Raw genomic sequence first — 10627 nt, 5'->3', positions numbered from 1 at the left:
AAAAACAGTTTAATGGGTCTTCTGGGTGTATGAAAGTAAAGCAAAAATTCATCCTGGAATGAAGAAGCTCAGAACAATTATGAACAAGTACAATGCTCAGTGATGTATAAGAACAACCATATTGTGGGCAAGGCTGTCTTTACATGCTGTGTGTTAATACTTGTTTGCCTTTCTGTTACTCATTTGGAGGTCCCTCCCTCCCTCCCTTCCAGAAGTAATCTCTATGCCCAACGTGGGGCTTGAACTCATGACCCTGATATCAAGAGTCCCGTGCTCTACTGACTGAGCCAGCCAGGTGCTCCAGCCTTTACCTTCTTAGATTAGAGCTGGAGACCAAAAGAGATGGGACTCCAGGGAAGGCAAGACTGGATAAAAAAGGCAAGATGAGTTGGCCCATGGAAGAGGGTAACTGAATCGAGAATCTTCAATGAAGAGACATGATCAAAGAACTCCCAACAGTGAATTAAGCCGTTTAGTTTTCAGATTTTCCTTATATTATGATGAAGCTTCTGCTGAAAAATTTTTAACATGGAAGCTTAGTCTTCGCTGTGCTTTGGGAAAATAAGGAAGGAGCTGTGCTCAAATTTAAGGAGATATTTCTGAGAATGTATATTGGCACAACCACTTTGGAAAACTCAACATGTCTTATATGCCCTCTAAGCCAACAATTCTACTTTGGAAAAATTTTCACACACATGATTCAGGAGACTGTAGAAGCATATTCACAGCAATGTACATAATTGGAGGGGGGAGGAAAAAATAATCTAAATGTTGGTGATAGGAAAATGGAAATATAAATTGTGGGATATTCATATAATGGATGAATGCTACATGGCGAGAAACAACTAATATAACAGGAATGGGATGAACCAGTAGAAGGTATAATGCAGAATGGAGATAATTTTATGATGGAAAGACAAGCAAAAGCATATATGTAGTTTAGGAATATATATATGTATATATATGTGTGTGTATATATATATATATATATATATATACACATATATACATATGTGTATATATATATATATATAGTAATTACCTAAAGAAAAGTTGAAATGGTTTTAAAAAGTTAGGATAGTAATTATCTTTAGGAGGAAGCAGGGAGAAGGTGGGACCTGGGAGGAGCACACAGGAAGCTTCCATAGTAAGGGTTAATGTTCTGTTTCATAAATTGGGTGGTACGTTCATTCACAGGTATTTATTTTATTATGTTTTATAACTTAGATTAACTATATTCTCTCTCTCTTTTTTTAAGTTTATTTTGAGAAAGAGAGTGCACAAGCAGGGGAGGGGAACAGAGAGAGGGAGAGAGAATCCCAAGCAGGCTTCGCGCTGTCAGGATGGAGCCTGACGCGGCACTTGAACTCATGAACCATGAGTTCATGACCTGAACTGAAATCAAGAGTGGGACGCTTAACCCACTGAGCCACCCGGGAGCTCTTAACTTACACTCTTTCGTGCATGTCAGACTTGAAAAAAAATGAAAGGATAAGTAATTGTCAAATTGCTTGGCCGTGCAGAGTTAAGCTTCTGACAGTGTATGAGAGTTCCAACGAATTGTGATTTTTTTTTCCCCCTCTGCTTTGGGGATGGAGGGGAAGAGATTCCCACTTCAACAGCTGTCTTGAGGAATCTTTGTGAGCTAGGGTACAATTTCCCCTGCTCTCAGGACACTGAAAATCTCTGCCCAACATTCTGAAGGAACCCTAAACCAGTGGGGTAAGAAATGGTGGTGCCTTATAGAGTTGGCAGAGAGTTACTTATTTTACACTGTTGCAAAATCGAACAGTGCTTTATATGTAACAAGTCGCTGTAGCTGGCTTAATGTCCTTTCGATAATTCTATACAGTTTCCGAAGGTTGCAACATTTTCCATTCTTAGAAACTAAGGGGAGGGGCTCCCTCTGCTTCCTTCCCCCCCCACCGTGCCTTGGGCCCTGCCCTTCCCTATACTAAAAGACCCTTCCCTGCTTGCAGCAGGTCTGGCGGACCCCTGGACCTCCCTTAAAAATGTAAGTTCAGTGGCTCCTGGGTTGCTCATTGGGTTAAGCTACTGAGGACCCTGGATTTCAGCTCAGGTCATCATCTCATAGCTTGCGGGATGGAGCCCGGCGTTGGGCTCTGCACTGGCGGTGCAGCGCCTGCTTGGGATTCTCACTTCCTCTCCTCTCTCTGCCCCTTCCCTACTCATGCTTTCTATCTCTGTGTCTCAAAATTAATGAATAAATTTAAAAAAAAATTTAAGTTCAAGGACTAACGCCTCTTGAAAACTGACTCCTCTCTGATTTCAGCTGAGTTTTCTGGGTAAATCGCTCCGTCAAACCTCAGTTTCCGCAAAGATAAGATTAGTTCCAAAGTCTGTGAGGATAGCGCAGAGGGTCTAGAGCCCTCCCCCACCCCCCACTAGATGCTGGGTGGAGCAGCCTAGTTCGAATCCCGGCTGCCCCTTGTCTCTGCGTGCTGGTGTTAACCAGAGCTTTGGTTTCTTCAGTTTGACTAAGGGATGCTTTGACTCCAAAAAGATAATACTCGTGGCACCCGACCAGTAGGGGTCCACTAACGGTCCCTGCCCTTCCTTCGGGACCCTCAGGGCTGGCCGGAGCTGCCAAGGATCTCTCTTCTCGCAGCGCCTTGGCCGCTCTCACAGCCGCACCTGGCGAGGCGGGGAAAGTCCTCCAACTGAGAGGAGGGGCCTGGAGGCAGGGCGGGGAGGAGAAAGCTTCGGCGGCGCTCTAGCCCGCCGGGATCACGGAGCGGTCCCATGGCGCTCCTGATTGGCTGAAGGCCGCCGCTCGCGCGCACGTCTTCCGGGCCACAGGGGCGGCTAGAAGGCCCACGACTTCCGGAGAGAGGCGCAGTCGTCGCGCTTGTCGGGCCCAATGGCGGCCCCGCTGCTTCACACGCGGTTGCCGGGAGATGCGGCAGCCTCAGCGTCTGCAGTCAAGACGCTGGGGGCGTCGAGGACCGGGTGAGAGTCCGGGACGCTTCCATCTGCGCATCTGGGGCCAAAGCTCAGGATCGGGGTTAGGAAAGCGAATGTGACAGTGCCTGGGGCAGAGCTGAAGGAGTCCTGGGAGCAACGGTAGAGGGTCATCTCAAGTTCTCGAGAGTGAGCCCGTGCCCTTAAGTGGGTAGTAAAGGTGGGAGAGGAGCTGGGAAAATGCATCTGTTCTCCGTTCAAGGGTCTTTTCTCCCCAGTGGGCTCCCGCCTAGCGTCCCAGGCCTGGGTACTACCTCATTCCTCCCTTTTCTTCACGTAGATTTGGAAAGAATTCCCTGGGCTGTTTGAATCATCAAGCGAATGCTATCATTAATGGCAAACCGACTCTTAATTTTTTGTTGGTGTTTGAAATTTGTTTCCGCATACACGTTTTCTTAACAGTCTGTCTTCCGCTTTTAAAGCCCCTAACCCCCATAAAACATTTTGGGGTTTGGCTTTGAGAGTCGTTAGTAGGATACTGGTGTGGTCCCCCCCCCCCCCCACTCTGCTCTATTTGAAGGAAGAAAACTTTGTAAAACACTTAGCATAGTATCATTTATGGTGTTTATTAAGCACCTATACTCTCTCTGTGTTAGACCCTGGAGACAGTAGTCTATCAAAAGAGACAACATCTCTGCTCTCAACGGAGCTTACAATCTCAGGAGGGAAAGACAGTGAAGAGGCCAGTAAATAACGGAAAGGGATGGTTTCAGGCAGTGATGATCTGCTGTGAAGAGGTAAAACGGGGACCAGGAGAGAGAGGATGGGTACTTTAATCGTCTCTCTGACATTTGAGCTTCAGTTGGAGGGAAGACGAGAGTCCAGCTGTGTCCGTATCTGGAGGATGAGTGTTTCTGATAGAGAGCGAACAGCAAAAGGAATGGGAATCAGCGTGGCAAGTTTGAAGAATAGAAAGGACACTATGGTTGCAGTATGTTAAGTGGCTGGAGATGAGGTCAGAGGTAGGCAGGGGCCAGACTATTAAAGGACCTTGAAGACCCGGACCGAGAGCTTGGATTTGTATTTTTTTTTTTTTTTTTATAAATTTTTTTTTTCAACGTTTATTTATTTTTGGGACAGAGAGAGACAGAGCATGAACGGGGGAGGGGCAGAGAGAGAGGGAGACACAGAATGGGAAGCAGGCTCCAGGCTCTGAGCCATCAGCCCAGAGCCCGACGCGGGGCTCGAACTCACGGACTGCGAGATCGTGACCTGGCTGAAGTCGGACGTTTAACCGACTGTGCCGCCCAGGCGCCCCTGGATTTGTATTTTAAGTGAGGTGGGAAACCTTTGGAGAGTTTAACAGGGAGGGTAGGATAGCATGATGCAATTTTGGGGAAGATCATTAGGTCATTGAACGAAGAACGGTGGAGGTTAGAGTGGAAGCAAGGAAGCCAGTTAGGAGGCTTTAGTGATAGTCCCACTGAATGATGTTGGCTCAGTAAACGTTGGCTCTTCTGATTTTTTCTTATTCTCTGCCCTGCGTGTAATAGTATGATTATCTTGGTTCTATAGACTTTCAGATATGCTCACGTTAGAGAATGATTTCTTCAATTCTCCTCCAAGAAAAACCGTTCGGTTTGGTGGGACTGTGACAGAAGTCTTGTTGAAGTACAAAAAGGTAAGAGGCGATAACATGAGGTTTGGTGGCTTTTTGCCCCCTGCTTTAATTGAGATATAATTGACACCGGGAGGTTTGGTTTTGGTGGGTCAGGATACAGTTGTAGCCATTATACAACAGTCACGTAGACATAATAAAATGAATTTAGATACCGGTTTGAAGTCAGTTATTTAATAACAGCATGATGTTGTCAGCTCAGATAACCTCTTTGCTGAGGTTTCATATCTTCAAATGTTCCATTTATGTAGCATCTTTAAAAAAACTCTAGCAAGTGCTGGAATAAAAATCCTTAGGTCAGAGTGTTTTATTTCTGAAAGAATTACCTAAGCATTGCTTTGGGACAGTAAACCAGCTCTCCAAGAGGGGTTTGGTTTTTTGTTTGTTTTTGGTCTGGTTTTGTGGTAGTTGAGAAGGGATTCTGTTAAATCTCAGCGACGGAGGGAAAATATAAATATTTGTTTTCATATATATAAGCATTTAAGTGCGAATACGCAAATGGATGGTATCTTGTATCGAATGTGTTCTTCAGATGTCAGGACGCAAGTAGGTCTGAAGGTGAACAGCTTTTTAGTAGTCATTTTCTTTTAAAAAAATTTTTTTTTTTCAACGTTTATTCATTCTTGGGACAGAGAGAGACAGAGCATGAACGGGGGAGGGGCAGAGAGAGAGGGAGACACAGAATCGGAAACAGGCTCCAGGCTCTGAGCCATCAGCCCAGAGCCTGACTCGGGGCTCGAACTCACGGACCGCGAGATCGTGACCTGGCTGAAGTCGGACGCTTAACCGACTGCGCCACCCAGGCGCCCCGTCATTTTCTTTTTTTCCAAGCTGTCCAGCTCCACTAACATGAGTTTTTAAATGTTTGTAGTTACAATTTTATAATCCACAATTGATGTGTGAATGTTACGCTGTTCCTTTTGTAAGAATTAAAAGTCCTGCTCTTGATTTTTAATAGCAAACTGCAGCAAGCAAAACTACTTTTTTTTTTTTTTTTTTTGGTCCTTGTTTAGGGTGAAACAAATGACTTTGAGTTGTTGAAGAACCAGCTGTCAGATCCAGACATAAAGGTAATTAATTTATGTTTGATCATTAGCAAAGTTCTTGCCATTTTGCATGGATTTAATTTGCGCGTTTGGTCCTATTCCATCCTCTAGAACTGGCTCTCTGTGTGATCCTCACTTTAATGCAGTGGTTCTCAACCAAGAGCAGTTTTGCCCCCAGGGCACTTTTGGTGATGAACTGGAGACATTTTTGGTTGTCACGTGGGGGGAGGGAGTGGGTACTACTGGCATCTAGGGAGGGGATGACAAGGATGCCACTGAAACATCCAGCACCGAATGCACAGAGCAGCCCTCCACGACAAGGAATTACCAAGTCCTAAATGTTGGTAGTCCTCAGGTTGAGAATCCCTGCTTTATCTTTCCTTTCTTATTTTTTTTAATGTTTATTTTTGAGGTAGAGGGAGAGACAGACAGAGCGCGAGTGAGGAGCAGAGAGGGAGGGAGACACAGAATCCGAAGCAGGCTCCAGGCTCTGTGCTGAGCCGTCAGCACAGAGCCTGATGTGGGGCTCGAACTCCTGAACCGTGAGATCATGACCCGAGCTTAAGTCGGAGCTCAACCGGCTGAGCCCCCGGGGCCCGTCTTTCCTAGAGCCTCTTTCCTCTGTGCCGCATGCAGCTCTCACATCTCTCTGCTGCTACAACAAGAACAAAAGATGACTTACCTTTCAAGCAGCTGCTCTGTTTAGCGTCTTTGCAGATGGTGCAAGAAGTTCAAGAGGTGCACCTTTCTAGATACAAACCTGTCATCTCGTCACAACTGAGGAAATTTCATTTCCCTTTTCTTCCCTTCTTGCCCAGTTTTGGGAAGAATGGCCATGGTAGTCAGATTGCCTGGGATAAAAATCCTTCCTCTGTGGTTGCCCAGTGTGTGATCTTGGGCAGCTTGTTTAACTCACTGCCTGTGTTTCTCATCTTTATAAAGTCAGGAAAACAGTAGAGGTATTTTAAGTGCAGACGTTTTAGAGGATCCAGTGAGTTAATACATGAGAATCACTTGGAACAGCTCCTGACACAAAGGGCTTTGTGGTTGTTAACTGTTCCTGGTGACAGCTCAAACTGTCTCACTGCTCATGCGTGTTTTAATCCCCTGTGAGATCCGCTGCGGTGATTACTGTGACCTATTACTAGTGGTTTCTTCCCTGCTCGTTTCAGTGGGCTTTTTTTCAAGCCTCATACTAATTCCTTGTAGCAGTTGACACTGTTAGCTGCCCACTTTTTTGTTGTTGTTAGGTTTTATTTATTTATATTGAAAGAGAGAGAATGAGGGAAGGGTGGGGCGGGGGCAGGGAGAGAATCCCAAGCGGGCCGACCAAACTGTCATCTTGGAGGCCAGTGTGGGGCTCGAACTCACGAACCGCATGTTCATGCTCTAAGCTGAAATCAAGAGTTGGATGACTAACCGACTGAGCCACCCAGGCCCCTTCGGCTGCCCACTTCTTAAATTTCCTTTGGTTTCTAGGATCTTACGGTCTTCTTATCACTTCTGTCCAATCGCTATTGTGATGGGTTCTTAAATTTGGTGTTGATTAGGTTTCCAAACTTGACCCTTTCCTCATTCTAAAGATTCTTCCTGTGTGATCTCCTTAGGCTCTTTAAGCTTTGGAATTTACCTTTGTCCTCATAACTTCCAAATTTGCATCTAGAGCTCAGATGGCTCTTGTGGGCCCTAGACTGGTTTTTTAACTGGCAGCCCATAAGTAATACTGATGCCCCAAACTTAGCATTTTCTCTCTCCCAAACCCACTCCACTGCAACCTTCTTTATGTGCTTAACCGATTTACTGCTTACCTAATTCTTGAGCGAGGAACCTTGGGGTTTTTCTCACCCCTTGTATCCATTGATTTACCAGGGCCTTTGGGAAAAAAAAAATATCCTTAAAGGCTTCTTGCATTGTTGGTGCTTTTTTGTCTGGATTCTTCCCTTAATTCCTTTAGCTTACCTAGGTTCCACTTCTCCTCTATGTCACATTACCCCTCACCCCTACCTCCACCCCCCCACCAATTTTACCCTCCACAGTGCAGCCTGAAGCATCTCTAAAATAGGGCACCATCCTGCCAGAAAACTTCATGCCTTTTTCACACAGAACCAGCTTCTTAGCATGGTCTGCGACATTGTTTCTGTGTTCAGTCCTCACTAGATACTTTATTCCATGAATTTGCCTCTTTTCAGCTTTTAAAAATTTAATTAAATTAATTAATTTAGGTAACCTCTACAACTCACGTGGAGCATTACTTCTTTTCATCTTTATCTCTTTGCATGTGCCTTTTCTTCGTGGCTGGGAGAGGTCCTCTGTATCTGCTTTATTTGTTATCTATTTGAGCATGGGCTCTGGCTACATGGCCTCCCCTCCCATGCTGGCTTTGTGGCTGAGGGCAGATTTACTGCACTTCCGTGCCTCAGTGCCCCCATCTGTAAGATGGGAACCAATGGTGTCACGTACTCGTGGAATGGTCGTAAGGATTAAATGAGTTAGTATGTGTTAAAATCTTAGAATAGTGCCTGGCACGGTGATTACTGTATTAGTGTTCACTGTTGTTACTGCTTTACCTACTAAACTCCTACTCTTTAAGATGCAGCTGAAGTGTCTTCTTTACTGGAATTTTCCTTGGTTCTCTCTAAGCACGTAGGTGTTGGTTCACTCCATTTCCCACCCTTCCAGCAGATCTTCCTAGTTACAAATCCGACTTACAAGGACTTCCGTCATTTACCTGTCCCCTCCTCGATTCCCAGATTTATCTGTTGGCTTGCTTACCATCTACTCCAGCCATAGCTGTACTATTGGTTTTCTGAATACGTGCTTGTCCCTCTGTGAGGATGTAGCCACCAGAGACCGACAGCAGAGGTGGCCCTGTCTCATGCTTTCCCTTATCCTCGTGTTCTTCTGTAGGTTCCAGGGACCATTTTCTTTGTCCCACTGTATTTTTTTACCAGCACTTCTTGGTGTCTTGGCATACTAAGAAATGCATCAGTTGTGTCTATGTTAGTTCAGAGAGTGTTGGAAGCAATTTGCTTCTAATAATGGTTCAGTACTAAAGCACCAAAGACTGACTAGGTTACTTTAAAAAATGGAGCTTTTTAAATGTTATCTTATAATTTTGTTGCACTTTTTTTTTTTTTTTTTTTTTTTGGTGGAACAGGGATAGGATAGAGTTCATGTATTTTTATTTGCACCTGACTTAGTTTGTCTTCACTGCCTCAGACCTTGGTGAGCCACCATTAACTTATCTTTAATGGTGGTGGACATATGAAATTACCATAGTGCAAGCGAGTTGTGATTTATGTTATTTTACTGCCAGCTTACTTGGGGTTTCATCAGGAAATAGTCTCAATGAAGTTCATCACAAATAGCACGTGGAAAGCAGTCAGTGGTGGGATGAAGGTGGGGAAGAGGTGGTGAGCTCCTGAGTGGAGCAAGGGATTGTGGGACAGGGGATGGAGCATAGGCTGTGACCCAGACAGACAGGTTTGAACCTGGTTCTTTTTTTTTTTTTTTTCCAACGTTTATTTATTTTGGGGACAGAGAGAGACAGAGCATGAACGGGGGAGGGGCAGAGAGAGAGGGAGACACAGAATCGGAAACAGGCTCCAGGCTCCGAGCCATCAGCCCAGAGCCCGACCTGGGGCTCGAACTCACGGACCGCGAGATCGTGACCTGGCTGAAGTCGGACGCTTAACCGACTGCGCCACCCAGGCACCCCTGGACCTGGTTCTTTATTAGCTTCTTTTTAAAAAATTTTTTTTACTTTTTATTTTTTTTTAATGTTCATTTTTTGAGAGAGAGAGATAGAGCACAAGCAGGGGAGGGGCAGAGAGAGAGGGAGACACAGAATCTGAAGCAGGCTCCAGGCTCTGAGCTGTCAGCACAGAGCCCGACGTGGGGCTCGAACCCACAAACCGTGAGATCATGACCTGAGCTGAAGTCTGGTGCTTAACCGACTGAGCCACCCAGGTGCCCCTTAAAAATTTTTTTAATGTTTATTTATTATTATTGAGAGACAGAGATAACACAAGTGCGTGAGCAGGGGAGGGGCAGACAGAGGGGTGAACAGAACCTGAAGCAGGCTCCAGGCTCTGAGCTGTCTGCACAGAACCCGACGCGAGGCTTGAACTAACAAGCTGCAAGATCATGACCTGAGCCGAAGTCAGTCGCCTAACAAACTGAGCCACCCAGGCGCCCCTCTTTATTAGCTTCTTGAATGGGCAGGTTGCTTATTCATTTCTCTTAGTCTCTGCTTCCTCAACTGTAAAATGGGAATACCAGGAGTCCATTTTCAGCATTGTTAGGATTAGTAAAAGATGCAGAGGCATGGTATTGAGCACCGTGCCTGGTGCCTGGTGTCTTCCTGCTGAACGATACTCCCTGTCAGTATCAGTCTGTAACAGCAGGTACAGCCCTGTCTGTTGATGGTTTATCACTGTAGGTACAATATCGTCTGTAAAAATCTATCACTAGAAGTGGGGCACTTGGGTGGCTCAGTCGGTTGGGTGTTTGACTTCAGCTCAGGTCATGATCTTGTGGTCTGTGGGTTCGAGCCCCCTTTGGGCTCTGTGCCGACAGCTCAGAGCCTGGAGCCTGCCTCGGATTCTGTGTCTCCCTCTCTCTGCCCCTCCCTCACTTGCTCATTATTACTGTAAGTATAGTACTGTCTATTAACCGTCTACTGTTATTGTTATAACGCATTGCTTTTGTTTATTTGTATCTCCCTTTCTCGGGTGGAGTCTTCACTTTTTTTTAACTTTTAATGTTTATTTTTGAGTGAGAGCGTGTGAACAGGGGAGGGACAGAGAGAGAGGGAGACACAGAATCCGAAGCAGGCTTCAGGCTCCAGGCTTAGAGCTATCAGCACAGAGCCCATTGCAGGGCTCGCACCCGTGAACTGTGAGATCATGACCTGAGCCAAAGTCAGATGCTTAACTGACAGCCACCCAGGCACCCCTCTTGTGTTGAGTCTTAATCAGCA

The 10627-nt window shown here is 45.6% G+C and overlaps 1 protein-coding gene across 2 annotated transcripts in view; it reads left to right on the top strand.

Moving 5' to 3' along the window:
- The first annotated feature begins 2850 nt into the window (after positions 1 to 2850).
- RRN3 (RRN3 homolog, RNA polymerase I transcription factor) overlaps positions 2851 to 10627 on the top strand; it is a 32463-nt gene continuing 24686 nt past the window's right edge. For both annotated transcript variants that reach the window (XM_047838709.1, XM_047838708.1), the window contains exons 1-3: positions 2851 to 2970; positions 4498 to 4603; positions 5614 to 5670. In XM_047838709.1, the coding sequence (XP_047694665.1) occupies positions 2882 to 2970; positions 4498 to 4603; positions 5614 to 5670 (252 nt within the window). In that variant the 5' untranslated portion in view covers positions 2851 to 2881. The remainder of the gene's footprint in view (positions 2971 to 4497; positions 4604 to 5613; positions 5671 to 10627) is intronic.

Source organism: Prionailurus viverrinus, chromosome E3, assembly GCF_022837055.1.
Source record: "Prionailurus viverrinus isolate Anna chromosome E3, UM_Priviv_1.0, whole genome shotgun sequence".
NCBI lineage: Eukaryota > Metazoa > Chordata > Mammalia > Carnivora > Felidae > Prionailurus > Prionailurus viverrinus.
The sequence above is the reverse complement of the archived record's forward strand: the minus strand, read 5'-3'. Positions and strand labels throughout refer to the sequence as shown.